Source organism: Cystoisospora suis (genome assembly GCF_002600585.1).
Source record: "Cystoisospora suis strain Wien I chromosome Unknown contig_3586, whole genome shotgun sequence".
NCBI lineage: Eukaryota > Apicomplexa > Conoidasida > Eucoccidiorida > Sarcocystidae > Cystoisospora > Cystoisospora suis.
This window is the reverse complement of record NW_027156381.1, coordinates 10,467-27,532: the sequence shown is the minus strand read 5'-3', so window position 1 is coordinate 27,532 and position 17,066 is coordinate 10,467. Positions and strand designations below refer to the sequence as shown.

Here is a 17,066-nt window from a genome sequence, read left to right as displayed (position 1 = left end):
GGGGGGGGGGGTGCAAATACACAACGCGTGGGTGTCTGCATGCGTCTTTTCATATATAAGTACATACGTCCGTACATGGGTGTTGATATCTATATACATCCATATAGAGGTGTTGATATGTATATGTTCATATATATGTCTCCGTAGTTTGTACATATATGTGTATCTCCTGTATACATCCTACACGATATGCGAATTTATGTTTCATTGTATGTCTTTTCTTCCTGTGTTTCGTTCCTTCACCCGTAGTTTTTGATGCCTATCACCCCGATAAGAAACTTGGAGACACATCGAGAGGAGACTCTCTCACGTCTTGAAGCGAACCACCATGCACATCTTAACGAGAATAAAGTCTTCTATATGAAGAGAGGCCAAGGACCGTTCGGCGCTCTCGGAAATCATCCGTCGACTCCTGGCTTAGAACGTGCAAAGGCGCTTGGCATGGACTTCCCCCAGTTACCTCATCTAAGCCCGTCTTTCACACAACTTGAGAATCGAGGAGAAGAGAAAGAACATGAAGAAGGAGGGGAAAAGACGTATAATCTTGATCTCGAACTTGCGGAAACATCTGTGCCGATCATGCAGATGAAAGACGTAAGTGCTGGTTACGGAAAGGGTGAATGAAAGAAACCTCGAGGAGAGAAGATACAAAGAGGAGACGGAGCGAGGGAAAGACGCTCATAGGAAGTAGTAGTGTCACGACTCGCTGTTGTTTTCGAAGATTCTTCGGGTTTATCTGTGCATATATTGGGGTGTAGATGTGTGTAGATGTATGTCTGGAGAATAAAAGGCTCATGTGAGATACATGTGGCTATACATTGAAGTCTAGGTATTCCTTCTTTGTCCTTCTCTTTGGACGAGATTTTCTTTATCCTGCCTTTCTGCTGTTGTGGTATTCTATGAAGAGCTAATGCACAGGAAAAGGATAGAAGAACGTGAAAGGAGGACATCTATAGAGAAGTAAAAGGATAATGAAGAAGGAAGGAGAAACAGGTTCTGTACGGTCGGCTCTCGATTCCTAGACAAGGGAATCACATGAGCAGTCTCTGCGACTTCGTTCTCCTTTGATGTGCGCATGCATGCGAGTATATATATATATATATATGAATATACATTCACAATGTATGGGAATGCGTATTGATGTAACGTGTATCTTCACCTGTATTCCACTTTGAGGAGAAAACAAGTTTCTTGTCGTTAGGAGAGAGATGGCGGAATGAGAATGGAAAGAGACGATGAGGTCTTTCTCTCTCATCGTTGTAGAGACTTTTTCTATGAACTCGCTGCTCCTTTCTTTCTTTCTTTCTTCAGAGTCAGTATGTAGGAGTCTTGGGTATCGGCACGCCTCCTCAGTATGTGCAACCGATCTTCGATACAGGGAGCACGTAAGTGACGAAGGGTGAGAAGTCTACTTACCTTACGGGGAGTTCAACAGCTCACTCTCTCCCCGTGCTTCTATTGCGCTTTTTCCTCTCTATCTGGATGCGTATCTGTCTGAATGACTTGTAGATGCTGTGAATCCTGAGATTACGTATACAGTATATTCCTTGTGTAGACATACGCGTCATTAATATGTGTATTCTAGTGACACTCCAGGTGTCTGTTTACATACGTCTTTGTCTGTTTATGTATGTGTGTGTCGGTTACGCTGTGTAGAGTTGTTCTTTGCGATAGAAACACCTCCATTTCTCAGCTGGAATATACCTCGGGGTAGAGCTGCCTCATCATACAGCTGTGGTTATAGAGGGTGTATGGGGGAAGGATGGGGACTTCGCTATATCTGTAGTCTCGTATGTATCTTTGTGTGGAAGTCCGAATTAGGCATGCATGGCTTTTCCATGAACAGTCTCGCCTTACATAGATGTCCATCTCAACTCTTGTTTCTGGGTAGACAGGCAGAAGGAGTCGTCCATCCAGCTTGACTCTATCACTCTCGTCGAAGTAAGGATTCCTATAATGTGAGCTTCCGTCATAGGATGTCCATAAATCGTATCTATTCATGGTATGTACACATATATGTCTATCTATATATAGGTCCTCATCTATCTGTATATACGTACACACATACGCATATCTATCTATCTATTTATCTGTATTTCATCGATGAGATTCTGACTGTTGTTCTTTCCCCCTTTGTCTGTTGTGTTGGATGTTCGTAGGAATCTGTGGGTGGTCGGCTCAAACTGCACAGAAGATACATGCACGAAAGTCACGCGATTTGACCCTGCGGCGTCTTCATCCTTCAAGCGTTCGAATCCTCCTGTCCATCTCGAGATTACCTTTGGAACAGGAAAGATCAGTGGCGTGACAGGCATCGACAATTTCACTGTGGGGCCGTTCGTTGTGAGAGACCAGTCCTTCGGTCTAGTCGAAAGTGAGGGAGGTCATAATGCTCATGGCAATATCTTCAAGGTAAGAGGGGGGGAAGGAGAAGGAGAAAGAAGAATAACAAGACACTTTGCTTCCTGGGAAAAGAGAAAAAACAAGGAGATAGAGGGAGAGAGACTGTCTGTGGTGTAGATGTATAGTAGTTGCATATCTGTATATAGGTTCCTAAGTTGAATGGATGTAGTCTATATATAAGGTATCTCGGTGTCTCGTGTTGGAACAGAAGGAGAGGACAGAGGGGCATGGTTAGAGATAGATGTATGCATCTCAGTGTAGATGATGCGTGCAGCCCCAAGAATCTTGTGACTAGATACCGACATTCTACACATGTATATAAGCGGGGGTGTGAACACTACGATGAGGGTAGATGAAAGTTGAGAGTGCATGTCTGCGTCACCCCGTCATCTATCACTAGAGAAGAGACAGGTCGAAGATAAACAGTCACGCCAGAATCTTAGTCAGCAGGGCAGTTGTGGCGCGGTTGTGAGTTGAATAAAGGTAGGTAGGTAGGGATATATATATATATATACATACATATATATTCATATAGATATATATGTGTATATGTGGGCAGTTTGGTGTGGTCTTCTCTGTTCCTCTATCTTCAGTCGATTAACTTTGAAGGTATCGTGGGTCTGGCTTTCCCGGAGATGTCGAGTACAGGAGACATTCCTATCTATGATAACATTATGAAGCAAGGAACTCTCAAAGAAAATGAGTTTGCTTTCTACATGGCCAAAGGATCACCGGTAGGGAAATCTCATATACCGCCGCTGTACACATGTATATAGGCGAACATCCCCCTACATATGCGTATGGTATATGCGTAACTGCATGATTGTAGGTAGAATGCTCTATCAGAATGTATGGATGCATGCCGTTCTTCTATTAGCTCAAAAGGATTTATACATATGCACATGAGGTGGATAGTCATGGCGTACTTCTGCTTAGGAAGAAAGATGCGTATGTATATATATATATATATATGTACATGTAGAAGTTTCTCATATGTAGAGAGATTCGATGTAGTGAGCTAGATGATCGGAGCGTGGTTGCTATGGAGATGACCATAGCTTCCTTTCTTGTTTAGACGCCGTTTTCTTCTTTTATGTTTTTCCTTCGGGTGTTTTTATTTCATTTTCCCGTCCCTTCCTTTGGCTCTCACTCAGTCGAGAACAACCTTGTAAGGTCTATTCTATTTTCTTGCTTTCCTCGCAGGTTCTCTCTCTTGTTTTCGTATACATATGTATATGTACGAAGGTTCTAACTCCGACCATGGATGTACACATATATATGTATACATATTTGTGTAGATACGCCATTTTCGTCATCTGTGTGTCTAGTGTATCATCCGTCTATGTATTCGTGCCTTTGTGTTCAATTCTTCGTGTACAGTCCGTCATCTTCTTTCATGTGGTTTCCTTCAGCATGTATCTCCCCATATCTTCTGTCGGACTGTTGTGGGGTGTGCGTGTTGTTCTTCCGTCTATTCAGGTGTCTGCACTGTTTTTTGGAGGGGTAGATCCTCGATTCTACGAGGCTCCGATTCATATGTTTCCTGTGAGTCGTGAGCATTACTGGGAGACTCCCTTAGATGCAATTTATGTAGGCGATAAGAAGTTCTGCTGTGAAGAAGGAACGAAGAACTACGTTATACTTGATTCGGGTACAAGCTTCAATACGATGCCCCAAGGAGATTTCCAAAGGCTTCTTGGCATGATTCCATCCAAGGTAGGTTCATCATTCTATACGTAGCAGTTTCTTTCAGATTGTTTCTTGAAGCTGTCGTGCTTCTTTTCTTTCTTTTCGTTTAGGTTGTATGAGACTCTTTCTATTTTGCCGACGTCTTCTTCTTGTGATCGATACTGTTGCTGTCCATGTTGATTTGTTCCTCGCGTCATCGTTTTTCTTCTTGTTGGTGAACGTTCTCTCTGATTTGGGTCGCCGATAACTTGTTACGGTGAGGCTACTGGAAGGGAGGTAGATGCGTACGCTCTCACAAGGAGACAAACATCTCTCTCATGATCACGTTAATCAGGGAAAGGACGTGGTCGAGGCAGTGTCGAAGAAAGATATCTTTGCGGTTTCAGATCGAGGGCATTGGGGTGTATGTACACTCGGCGAAACTGAAGTTTTCCTTCCTTCTTGGTCGGTGGTACAGTTTAGCACCCACGGTACAAGGAGGATAGGATAACCGTTATACTCATGGTGCTAATGTGTGTATACATGTGTATATCTGTCTGTTGTGTATAAAAGAGAAGCAGATGTACCGACGATGATGATCGATATGTGTGTCAGTGGGTGGTTGGGCAGGAGACAGAGCATGTGTCGATTGTTTTCTATCTTACATACAGTTCTTTGCTGAATGCATCATCTGATTCCCCATCTCCCTGCCTTCTGATATATATTTAGTAAGGAGTTGTTGGTGTCTTGGTATTGCTTGTCTTTCTTTTCGTGTACAGGAGTGTGATCTAACTAGCCCGGAGTTCTCGAAGGAATTCCCGACCATTACTTACGTCATTGTAAGTCCATGCATGAATGCGTGTGTCAAAAAGAAGCGCTTTAAAACGGGCGACCTATAGCCGATGTTCTTTACTTTTCTTTCAAAAATTCCTATTCTTCAGTTCCTTATCGGGGATATAAAGGGAAATGGCGAGGCAGTATACGTATATATATCTCTACGTATGTCTCAGTACCACCTAGCTCTCTGGAGGTTACCTGGGGTAAATCATCAAAGATACTAACTATGTGGTGGTACACTGAAGCGGGGTGTCGCTTAAGGTTTGAAGAGGAAGGGGTATATACAAGAAGAAGAAGTTCGCTAGGGTTGTGCTACTAGTAGACAGAAGAAATGTGTCACACACCCTTTGTGTATAGACACAATTAGTAATGTCTTATGATCCAATCAGTCATGTCATCTACGTGCTTTCTCAAGTCAAGCCAGATAGGTCATTCTGTTTCACTATAGAGCGTACGGAGGTGACATATGGAGATTACCGTGGTGGGTGGCTTGACATGTCGTTGATGAGTGTTAGTATGTGTGTCTTGTCTTTGTTGATCTTTGTTACCAACAGGGAGGAGTCAAGTTCCCGTTAGAGCCTGAACAGTACCTTGTCCGGAGCAAGGCTTCACAGTGCAAGCCTGCTTACATGCAGATTGACGTCCCATCGGAGTTCGGACATGCGTTTATTCTTGGCTCTGTTGCTTTTATGAGGCATTACTACACTGTCTTCAGACGAGCTGACGGAAGTCGCCCAGCCTTGGTACGATATGACGTTCGCAACGGCGTATCAGTTGTTTGTCCCAGGATGACGTCTTTTGTGATAGACGTTTAGTGAGGATATCTAGACGACAAGGTGGTGGGTGAATCGAGCCCTGTCGTAGCAGCAGCGGGAGGTTGAATGATGACGATGTTCGCCTATGTAGACAGAGGGTGTAATGTGTGGTACATTTCCTCTGTCGGTGGGGCTTTCTTTCCTTCCGAAGTTTTAGAAGGCTCATACAAATAGAGGGCATAGGAGAGAAAAAAAAGAGAGAGGGAGGGAGACTCTCTTTTCCAGCACACACGTGCGTGGGGGCGTAGATGACTCCAGGTATTCGTTGTACCACGTGAAAGTTGTTTTTCGTCTTCTCTCGACGTCTCTGTCTATCAAAAAGGAAGAAGAAGAGCCATGTCCCCACCACCGGTTTGGTGTCAGGTGGAAAGTGGTGTTCTTATGCAACAAGTGTTAGCGTGAGGTCGTCCTCATGGAGCTGGCAATGTATGGCAAACTCGCGCGCTCAAGTCGGGTCTTGATTGTGTTCATGCTGTGCGGGTGGTTGTTCAGGTCGGTATTGCGAAGGCATTACACACGGACGACAATAAAGCGTACCTAGCTGATGTTCTGAACGCCTATCCCGGTTCTCAGCTGCACAAGGACAACATTATGGTGCTGGAAAGAGCAATGGAGTCTCCTTTCAGTCAGGATTTGTGATGAGTCGACTTTTACCGTTGTTCCAGAGAACTGCAGTCCACAATGCGAGCTCGCGACATGCATGAGAGTTGTCTTCGTGTTTTTTTTTTCTCAAGAATGTTCAAGAACTGTAGCAAAAAGAAAACGCTGACACAGCGTTTGTCGGAAACTTGCTTGCTTAGTTGTCTTCGGAGTTCACTGCGTGCAGCGCATGGCAGCCGCAGAATTTGAAGTGGTGAGTGAACGGTTGGTGACGTAGAAGTGCCGTGTATTGAGATCGAAGAGGGAATTCAGCTGCGAAAATTCAAGAGGTTCAGGTGCAGTTCTTTCTCTCCCGAACCCCAGGGAGCATGATTAATCACGTCGACCGGAAGAAGAAACAGATCCCTCAGTCGTTCTGTTACCGTAGTACGGAAATGCATGCGTTGGCTAGTTTGTAGCGGGACAGAGTGATCAAAGAGAAGAAGTCGGGGGGGCACTCTACCGCCCGGCCGACTGAGCACCCTACGGGATGTGACTAGACGTGTGGAAGTGCGCAACACGGAAGTGCGTGGGCAAGCAAGCGCGCGGTTCCCTCGAAGTAGTGGGAGTTTAGCCCGCATGCGATGTGACTCGGAATAGGTCTGACGGTGAGCCGTTTTCTAGGCAGGTATCCTGTGTTGTAGACAGTTCAGCGGGACATCGAAAGGGCTAGCATCACTTCGAAATTTTGGCTCGTCACCTGTTATGCCACAGGAGTGGTGGTGAGTTGGTTTTCACGGAACCTCTGTAAAAGACCAGAACATTGCGGGCTGAATAGCTCCTGTTGGGGACGCACCCCGCAGTCTTCTGTTGCAGCGGTACTGAGGAGTTTGGCTGGGAGCGTCGCTCATAGGTCGCCCGCGGTGTCGACGCATGTGTTTCCCGGCAACGTGGAGGCATGACTTGTACGAGTGCAATGGTACAATGCAGCTAGTAATGAGAGTGTTTGGCTGGAGTTTTAGTTTACTAAGCAGTTGTCGAAGGTCGGGGCGCAAGGCTCATGTCCCTGTTAGTCATAAGAGGATGTTAGTCGTACTATGGGTGTAGTTGCTTCAGCTTTGCGAGGTGACAACAGAACCTCTTTGTACACGCTCTTCTAGCACAAGTAGGAGGAGTTGCCGTAGCGCTGCGACGACATGGTTTTGTTAACCCTGATCATGGATAAAACCGTAGGCCAGCGGCCCTTCATCTACGCACTCGTGTAACTACTAGAAAGGAGACGTCACCAGAGAGCAGAGAACGAGCTGTCGAAGGTGGATGGACCTAACTCTACAGAAACCTGATTGCTGCTTGTAGTCTGCTCGGAAATCCGATTAAGCCTCACTAAAAGCGGGAGAAGGGAATCGGGCGTTGGGTCTACACGCTTGCCATGCGTGCAAGGCTTCCTTGCAGGAGCTGCGTGTCCGGCGGATGCGGCTGGTCAAGGCGTTTGTGGGCATCCGAGTCCTCAGTCATTTTTAAAAGGACGTCAGGCTTTGCTGGGAGTCAGGATATGCAGATGCACCGTTTGCAGACGTCAATTGAACCTTGCTAATACAACTGCTCACGCCGGAGGTCTAGAGATCAGGCACTGAGGTACCAGCGTTCACACAACGCAACGGAGCGCCTTCCGTTCCCCGTTTTTCGACAGAGCAATCAGGGCATTACCTTTTGAACCGGAGAGCCAACAATAGAAGTCTTGCCGCCGGGGACGTCTTTTCCCGGACCAATCCACACACAAGCAGACAGAATTTTGCTGCTCTTGACAAAGCAAAGGCACCAGCTGGAGCACACATCATCCCTGTCCGGGGCGGGGGCAGAGGTCCAAGAACAATGGCATCGGCATTGCTTCCAAGGAGGCGGCCTCGTCCATCGACCCCTTTGCTACCTCTTCTCGTAGTGACAAACACTTTTCAGCAAACTCGATATCCCCGGCACCTTCGCCAAGCAGAGGTATGAACAAATGAACAGGAAACGGGTCCCCTGTTTCGACTTCGTTTTCCTGCGGGGACCGTGTCGCGGCGGACTGAACTCGTTTAGCCGGACTTCTTGAAATTTCCATCCTTGACCCGTTCAGTAGTGACAGACTACTTGACACCCGGGGTAACAGCCCGTTTTGGCCGGGAAAAGTATAGACATGACCAGTACCTACAGCGGATGCTGGGGGTGAGTTTGGGCTTCGAGGAGGCGGCCGCCGCGTTGACTGGCGGGTTGCCAACGGGGGAGCTATAGAACAAACAGTACAAAAAGACAGCAAGCAGGGGTTTTTTCTTCGAAAGCGGGAGGAGTCTATGTGGTAGTTATGCTAGTTGATGCTCCTGCTGCGCCAAAGAAGGAGCGGCCCTTCCCCCAGTTCTACACAAACGGTTCGCTTATGCCGGGGGACACCAGAACCAGCCGAGCTAGTCGCAAAGCCAGTGCTGTACAAGGCCTCCAACGTGGACTTCGCATGAAAAGACAACGGCTCAGCGTGACTGCCTTTCACACCCTTGGAAGTGTTGCGCGTATGGTAGCGAAGCAAAGTCGGAAGGGCGCAGACTGGCTGTCCCCGTATTTAGCTGATGCGCTGTCCGGGCTTCGTCCCGGCATGGGTCGTGGAGGTCCGCGTAGTGCTCTGTTCTGAAGGTAGCGATAGTTCCGCCACTTGCGCACCTTGCCGGGCGGGTGCCGCAGACCACGGTCTGCTCCTAGGCGCTGAGGCAGTCTCCGTCGTATCGCTGCTCTTAGAGCCACTGGGCTACTTGTGCGTGGCAGAGACAACAAGACAGATGCAAGCGAAAGCTGTCCTGACAACACGATCATTACGGATCCGCGTCGGTGAAAGACACAGGGACCAGGCCACGGCCTGTCCGGGTGGCATGGCTGGTCTGGTGTGTCAGAGAAGATCCTGCTGTGAGGGACGAGACGCGTCGGACTAGGTCCTCCTCCCTCAGACAGCAGCACAATTGTACGGATTTGGACTTCACGGTGTCTCCGGCGTCTGTCAGCGTCTGGGCAGACCCCAGGCTCTCGCGGCTCTTGCGTGGTTGGTGTACGATGGCGTGCTGGTCTTCTCAACGTGAACAAAGCTGTTGACGAGGCCACACCGAGTAGTGCGCAACGCCCTAGTGCGCGCGAGAAGGTAGACGTATTAGGAAAGAGTAGAAATGGCCCGGCCAGGGTGCAGTCTTCTGACCACCCGGCGACTGAGTGGGTCACGCCTCACAGGATTCGCAGTTTCAACCAAATAGATGCTGGGGTCTCTCTGAATGGTTCGACTGTGGAGAGGGACTTTTGGTCTGCTGACCTGTTTTGCAGCCGACACAGCTACAAGTGAGCCCTGTTTTTGCCTGTCTTTGGGCCTGAGGGCCCCAGGTGCGCAATTTCTGTTGGAGGGACTGAGGAAGCTGTGAAAACGGCAAGCTAGCTGATCATGATTTTCTTCGTACAAAAAGCCCTTTCAGATAGACAAGGCTTGTGTGTGCGGACTGCTTACTCGTGGGCACACGTCCGGGTAAGCAATTGCAGTCTGTCTGTACTACACAGTCTTGATGCAGAGGCACAACACATTGCAGTCTCGGCTTTAGTGCCCTCAGTACTCACCTGTTCTATCATCTGAATCGCGAATCCTATCCTAGCGGGGTCTTGCCTTCGCACCCTCATCGGCGAGGCGGGAGCAGAGGCCGCAAAAAGGTTGGAGGCGATCTTGCGAGTCGAGAGCGGCAGTGGCTTTTCTCGGGGAGCAGACGGCATCACAAAACGCTGGCCTGCGCTCTGCTCCCTGTGGGGTGGACACAGGACCCGCCGCACATCAGGCCAAACTACGAAGCCATTGAGTTGGTTCGCAGTGTGCGGAAAAAGGCCTTTTCTGGTGATGTAAAGCGTCCCATATAAACAGGGGACGCGAGCCACTCAGGACAGAAGCCGGAAGCGGTACATCTTCAGAAGGGGTGAGAGAGCCACACATACAGAAGGGAAAGGGACTGCACTCACATTGCGATGTAGGACGTGTGTAGGTACTTGGGTGCGCACAACTGCACTATTCCAAGACAATCAGGATATGAATTTGTGAACTCCCGTGTAAGGCCAGCAAACTGACGCCTGTGTTAGGCTGCTTCTTTGCTTCGGATGAAAGCGGAAGTCGGTCTGAATAGAAGGTTCAGAGCTGGAAACGAAGGCTCACGTTGGAGAAGCGCCTGTAGGTGCAATAATACTAGGAATCAAGTGCAAGCTATCACTTTTTGTACAGGTATATCTTCGCAGATAGGGCTAGCGAACCTCGCGTCGTCCTCCGAGTATTTCACATTTCCTGAGGAAACATACCGGAACGCAGCCCTTTCTGCTGCCTTCCTTGCATGAGGAGAGAGATTAGGGGGGGCAAAGGCCTCCCCCGTTGCGCTTCGAACTCTCTGGATTCCTCCCCCATTGTCAGACTGTAATGAGGCCGACGGAGGCCTGGAACGGAGCGCTGGATTACGTACACAGCTGTTGAGATTGCCTCTGAGATGAAAGGAATCCGGCTGTGAGGACTGCCCCGCTGTACTCCGGGACGTCACCCATCGTTGCATTGTGGCTGCCTTAATAGGTGCCGCGGCCGCCCCATGAAGTCATGAGGAACCCGGAAAAGATACTTTTCTGTCGTGGATTGTGAAAACACCGGGCATGCATCAGGGGGCTCCGGGCCAGTTGTCAGACGCTGAGGACGCCTAAGAGTGGGAATACCACGAAGCTGGAAGTAGGGGGGCCAGGCGAATGTACAAAAGCTGATTTGGCTCGGACTTTACAGGCCGCTGACAGTTCTTCAGCTCTGTTCTCCTCATTTGTAACCGTAGGCGCCCTACATCGCGAAGCTCGGAGGCGGGGTTACTCGCGAACGCGTGTCCGGACTTTTGCCCTCCGTTTTAGTGCGGCAAGAATGTGGATAATTGTGGGAGATAGCCCTAAGCCGGAGTCTCGCCGCTCTACAGTAAGAAGATTTCAGCAGCATGTCTGTGAAGCTTTAGCTACGCCGGCGGCTTTTTCAGCCGGCTTGCTTTCCTAGCCCCAAGAAGCGAGGGGCCCCGCCTCGCAAGGTGGCCATTGAGTGGCGTAAAACAGATGAGAACACCTCACAGAACCAAACCTGAAGTTTTCTTTGTATTCGCTTGGTTCATCCACGGGTTTTGTGACGCACACATGCACATCGTGTCGGCGGTGTGTTGGCGCTTATGGCAGGTTCTCCATACTTCGGCTTAAGTACGGAAAGCTCCTTGCGCTAGAGCGCTAAGTTCACTTCTTACCATGCTTGCGTAGGAAAGCCGATGACAGAGGACTCTTCCCAAAATGACAGCTTTACTCCCAGGCTGGGAACCAGAAGAACGATCGAGACACCCGTTAACTTGCAGTGAGTCTGAGGCCGTTCTCTGAAAATCCTGTTTGCTTCCTTTTTCTGTTCCGCCTCGGAGGCTCTTCCAGATTCCTTCCGTGTGATGCTTTCTCGACTGTTTTCTCCCCAAGTGATTCAATAAAACACGCAGCTTCTTACTTCACTCCTGTGTGAGATCCTTCCTGTTTCCTTTACTTGCCGGCTATTTCGCCGCCCTGTTTCTTCTCCTTTCTTTTGAGTGTTAAGCTTTTGATTGTTAGCGCTCCGGCGGAAGTTTCACTTGCTCCTCCCCGGTCTTTTTCCGCCTTGGAGAGTTTCTCCAAGTACTTTCCTTTTAACCCGGTCACCCTGGCTTGCTTGTGATCTCCTCCACTGTAGATGTTCACGCTGTACTTCACGCGGCAATGGCCACGCGGTGTGACAGAGGCAACGCCGCGTCACAGCAGACTCCGAATCTTCCTTGCATGAGTTCAATTCCTGCCGGTGAATCTTAGTTTTCTACCCTGATGAACACGCCTCGATTCAGGGTCTTTCATCAGCCGCGTCGTTCCTTGTGAAGGTTCTATACAGTCGATCCCTTCTCTACATCTGAAGCAGCACCGTCGTCATTAGTCTGCGATCTCGCATGCGCTGTCTCCATCTACAGGGTTCTCCGGGCAATCTTGTGATTCTTGTGCTGTATTTCAAGCTGAAGTCTTCGTTCCAGAGTGTTCATCTAGTCGCGAGAGGAACAGAAGCCAAAGAGCGATGTGCTGACCTGCTGTTGCTACACTTTCTTGTTCGCCTGTCGTCGACGGCCGCGTATTGTACATCGAGTGAGCGAAACCCGCCACTCATATACGTCTCCGAGAATTCTCATTCCGCATTTCAATCACTCTTTGTAAACATCTTTCCAAACTCCGCAAACTTCTCCGTTGTCTCGACACCATGGCGGCCGCGAAGGGTTCGAACGCTTTGATTCAGCAGCTTCTTGAGGCAGAAGAGGAGGCTGATACAATTGTCAATAAGGCTAAGGAAAGTAAGAAAGATAGATAGCTGTCTATATCTCTTCTCATAAGGGTGCTCTTTTGCACAAGGGTATGCGGTCCTCTTAACGTCTTCCTCTCTGTTAGTCTGTCGTGCTATATGTCCCCGGTCGTAAATTCTGTGCTTTTGTCCCTAAGAGGTACGTCCTAGGTGTGCGTAGTCTAACCATGATGACTTTGAAGGCATGGAGGGGTGAGTTATGCTGTGATCTTCAATACATCTGAAGTATAATCTGTGGTTCCTGTGGGTCTTTCACTATTACTTCACACGTTCCCTACAGAAATCTCACAGATTGATCTATCTATTCTTCCATCGTTTCACTTCTTGTATTTCCTCACGTACATCACACACACAGACATGGATCTTGTTTTGTGGGCTCACATAGGAAGGCATTCATGTAGATAGTCTTTACCTACATACCTGTACAATACATGCACTCCCAGCTTCTTCAGTTACTGATACGGGAGTAAAGGAAGGTCTTCAGTAGGGGTCTGCAAGCAACTCTCTCGCCCTTGTTCTTTTTCGAACTCTATACAGTTCACGCCTATCACATTCTCTCCGAATATAAGACGATGGCCTGGCTGGTTGACCTCACTTCCCTTTCAGAAAGCATGAGAAGATGTATGTGGGGTTCCTGACTTTGACAGCTTTCAGATGATTGCTTGATATAAGGAAAACCGAAAGAGAAGAAAATTTCAGACTGAGGCTTTCCAAGAGAGGAAGACATTAGATGAAGACAACATACTATTCAAGCGCATATCTCCTTTCTGCCCTCCTGTCTCTTGTAACAAAAAGACATCTTTTCCTAGCATGAGAGCCGGGTGCTCTTCACTCTGTTTTAGCCGAGGCAGGAAAGTATGGGAAGTGAGATGACGGGGCAGATAGATTCAATTTTCAATATTAGATCGGTTCAAAGCCCTGAAAGGAGACAGGGGAGATCTCTCAACAATGTGCAGCAGAACATATGGCATGCATGCACCGTCTATCCATACAAGTTTCTTCTTCATTTTATGGACGTCATCAGTGTAAGAGCAGAGTAGCTCGAGAGCAGAGGAAAGATTCAGCGACAGCTTGTTGAGACATGAGAGAGAGGGGAAAGAGATTGTATAGACAACAAGTAGAATGGTCATTCTGATAGTCAGCAAGCTAGCTTTAGGTGTCTGTACTCTCCATTCAGTAAAGAACCCATACTTCAGACATCTTTTCCTTCTATTGGGACTGAAACTGAGAGGCTTGACGATGAAAGCTTAAAGCATGTTGTAAATACTCCCTCCCCTGTAGATACATACAGTCTCTAGAGACAGGGTGATCAGATGAAGGAAATTAGGACAGCTCATGTTCCTCCTTACCTGCCCCGAGTGAGAGAGCGCGCTCAGTGCCTGCTAAGACGAGCTGTACATACATACACCCGATCTCTTGTTTTGAAGAGGAAGGAGATTGATGACACATTTCGAATCATGGTTTCCTTCACACTAGAGTCTTCTTCATGATCTTAAGGGTAGATTTATTGAGAGACAGGAGTCATATCTTTTACTTTGCCTCATGTGCGTCTTCTCTTTTCCTCGTGGTGTGAGCTGTAGTGACACCCCACACTTACGGCCGTCGAGTTCGCTCCTTGCTCTGTAGACCCACCTACCTGCCTACCTCCTACTTCACTCTAGTCGTCCTATGTACAGATATCTATCTGTACAGATAGAGATATAAATACATATCGACAAATTAGCATGTTATAGACAATCTCCTCTAATCAGTCTTTCGTTTCGGATTCCTCTTGCTTTTCCGAGACGTCTCGTTCGCTTCTTAAACTTCAAGGGCTTTGTCCCTTCTTGTTAGGCCTTCTCGAGAAACTCTTCATTGCTTAACAGGAAGCTCAGGAGATTCTCCTATCTTCTTCTTTTCTCCGCTCCTGTTGCTTCTTCTTTCTCACTCAAAGTACCACTTTTCCTTGTGTCTTCGTCTGTTTTGTTCCTGGGTGTATATACAGACCGAGTGAAGATGCTTAAAGACGCACGATTCAGTGCAGAGGAAGAGCTAAAAGTTTTCCGAGCTAAGGAAGAGGAGAGATTCCGAGCTGAGTATGAACAGGTATGTCTCCCTCTTCTGTCCTCCGAAAGTAGACAATTTGTTTCTTTCTTTCTTGTTCTCTTCTTTTCTCTCTGTCTTTCTCTTTCACTCAACTTCTTTTCACTATTTCTCATCTATCCACCTCTCTATCTGTCTCTCTCTTTTTGTCTCCACTCTATCTCTCTTTACTTTATCTATCTATCTATCTATCTATCTTTAATTTATCTATCTATCTTTAATGTATCTATCTATCTTTACTCTATCGATCTACCTATGGGGAGCAGAATTACTATACATGTACAAATATGGACTGATATAGGTTTGTGTATAGATAGGTAAGGGGGACTATATATCTATCTACAGATAGATATGGATACATATTTCGATGAATAGATACATGGCACCTGTAGCTCTTTCTCCACGTAGATCGACTCAGTGCGAGCGTCAACAGAAATAGGAGCTGCGGTGATCTTTTTCGTCATTCATTCTCCAAAAAGAACTTTCCTCCTTTTGCGTGTTTTTTCCGGGTGTATGGACAGACGGCAGGTCATGAAGACTCACTTGTGTCGAGTTTAGAGTCAAAAACGAAGAGTGAAATCGAAGGAATCAAGAGAGACTATCAAGAGAATAAAGATAAACTTATCCAGTTCATTCACAGCAAGGTGATGGATGTCGATCTAAAGCTAAAAGCCGAAACGATTGCTGTACTCCAGAGTTGTGAAAGACGTGGAGTTACACCGTAAAGATAGAGGAGGAGGAGGAGGAGAAGAAGAAACGCGAAAGAATCGCCGTAGCTGTCGATGTCGGGCCGTGGTATTGAAGAGAAGAAAGACTTTGAAAGAGATTCTGATGCAACTCGAGTGTAGAAAGAAAGTCGGTTTCTGTTCTTTGTTGTCGAGGAGGAACGAAAAGAAGGAAAGGAAGGCAGGCATCTCGCCGCATCGCGGCACTTGTTGTGGTGTGGATTCATCGCGGTGTATGTACACCCGGTATACACGAGGAAACATCGTCGATTGGTCTGGACCCGTCTGGAGAGCATCGATGGTGTCTTGTGCCTGTGTGCAAGATTGATGGATGGTCGTTTTCTGTCCGTCAAACTCTTCAATGGGCATTTGGTGAGACTAGAATGATACTGCACCCGGGGACGGATCCATCCATACCTCTCCTTTTCTTTTATCTCTCTCTTTCTATCTTTTCTGTCTCTAGTATCTCCGCAACCAACAAACCTCAAGCTCTTTTGGTTGTCTCTACCCCCCTAACTAGTGATTTACAGTCTCACACACAGCTTTCTCAATGCTCTCCTCCTATCTACCTTGGTCAGACACTAATTTCCGCAGCCGCCCGCACTATCTATCCATAATTCCTTTCACGAGAAGTTCGCACCTCTCCTTCCTTCTTCTCTCTTAAAAGATTCCGAATCTATTCTTCTCTAGACTATGACAAAGCGGACGTCATCGACAACAACTCTAGATATACTCTCTCAGGCCATGCCATGAGGGGTGATGTACAAACAAGTTGGGTCTTGAAGCTGGAAGTGGACAGATGAAGTTGATCACGTCAGTAGATGCAGCTTAACCCAGTAGCCTGGGCTGTTCATTGCGTCATCGGCAAGGAGCCCACGGCTTTTCTAAGTAATCTGTCTCCCTCTCAGAATGCGTAGGAATCTTACTGACCTAGTCTTTCTCAAGGAAGATTGTGTTGATTCCTATCTCTCTTCTCTTCAGCGAGTGGAGAAAGTCAAAGAACTGTAGACATCTGTTAGGTCACTGTAGACGTCTGTTTGCTCAGTGTTTACATCGGTCCGCAGGGTCTCACTGCGTTTCTCGTGGTATTCCCGGGGTGTTCCTCCGGGTCACTTTTCTCTAGAAAGAAGAGAAGTCATCAATCTAGAAACGAGCTTTTTTTTCGACAGCGAGATGACGAAAAGGCGGAAGATGGTGAGAGACAGAAGTAGTAGCCTACCAGTTCTTCTACTCACCGAGAGAGGGGAAGACAATGAAGCAGAAGATAGAACAAATGATGGATGATGGATGGATGCGAACCGGAAGTGATGAAAGCTTGGGGGCAGTGGCGGCCGATTCGCACACCCCAAGTAATGTTTCGAGGGAAGAAATAAGAGCGTGTCGAGGTCGACTCGAGACAACAAGCACATCATGAAGAGATAGAGCGAATGAGAAAAAGAAAGCAACACGATTCATTCATTCACTGAGCATCCCCGTCCCAACTAACAATAACTACCGCCTGCTTTACTAGCATAGCCAATGTTTCTTTCTCTTCTATCAGCAGCCTTT

At 47.5% G+C, this 17,066-nt stretch overlaps 3 protein-coding genes across 3 annotated transcripts in view; 2 read left to right on the top strand and 1 right to left on the bottom strand.

Annotated features, from left to right (window-relative positions):
• The window catches only part of CSUI_006944 (cytochrome heme protein), a 16,684-nt gene extending 10,173 nt beyond the window's left edge, over positions 1–6,511 (top strand). The window contains exons 8-15 of the mRNA XM_068067094.1: positions 250–594; positions 1,312–1,385; positions 2,160–2,412; positions 2,997–3,137; positions 3,883–4,119; positions 4,851–4,910; positions 5,463–5,651; positions 6,216–6,511. Coding sequence (XP_067920931.1) covers positions 250–594; positions 1,312–1,385; positions 2,160–2,412; positions 2,997–3,137; positions 3,883–4,119; positions 4,851–4,910; positions 5,463–5,651; positions 6,216–6,362 — 1,446 coding nt within the window. The 3' untranslated portion in view covers positions 6,363–6,511. The remainder of the gene's footprint in view (positions 1–249; positions 595–1,311; positions 1,386–2,159; positions 2,413–2,996; positions 3,138–3,882; positions 4,120–4,850; positions 4,911–5,462; positions 5,652–6,215) is intronic.
• A 1,625-nt stretch (positions 6,512–8,136) lies between these two features.
• Positions 8,137–9,143, bottom strand: CSUI_006943 (uncharacterized protein; the record flags this gene model as incomplete). Its single annotated transcript, XM_068067093.1, has 3 exons — positions 8,137–8,567; positions 8,994–9,078; positions 9,138–9,143. 3 exons carry the CDS (start codon positions 9,141–9,143, stop codon positions 8,137–8,139), a joined length of 522 nt encoding a protein of 173 aa, XP_067920930.1.
• A 2,473-nt stretch (positions 9,144–11,616) lies between these two features.
• CSUI_006942 (vacuolar atp synthase subunit) lies at positions 11,617–15,878 on the top strand. The gene is made up of 3 exons (XM_068067092.1): positions 11,617–12,703; positions 14,696–14,796; positions 15,315–15,878. The coding sequence occupies exons 1-3, from the start codon at positions 12,613–12,615 to the stop codon at positions 15,516–15,518; spliced, it is 396 nt and encodes a 131-aa protein (XP_067920929.1). The 5' UTR covers positions 11,617–12,612; the 3' UTR covers positions 15,519–15,878.
• The last annotated feature ends 1,188 nt before the right edge of the window (positions 15,879–17,066 follow it).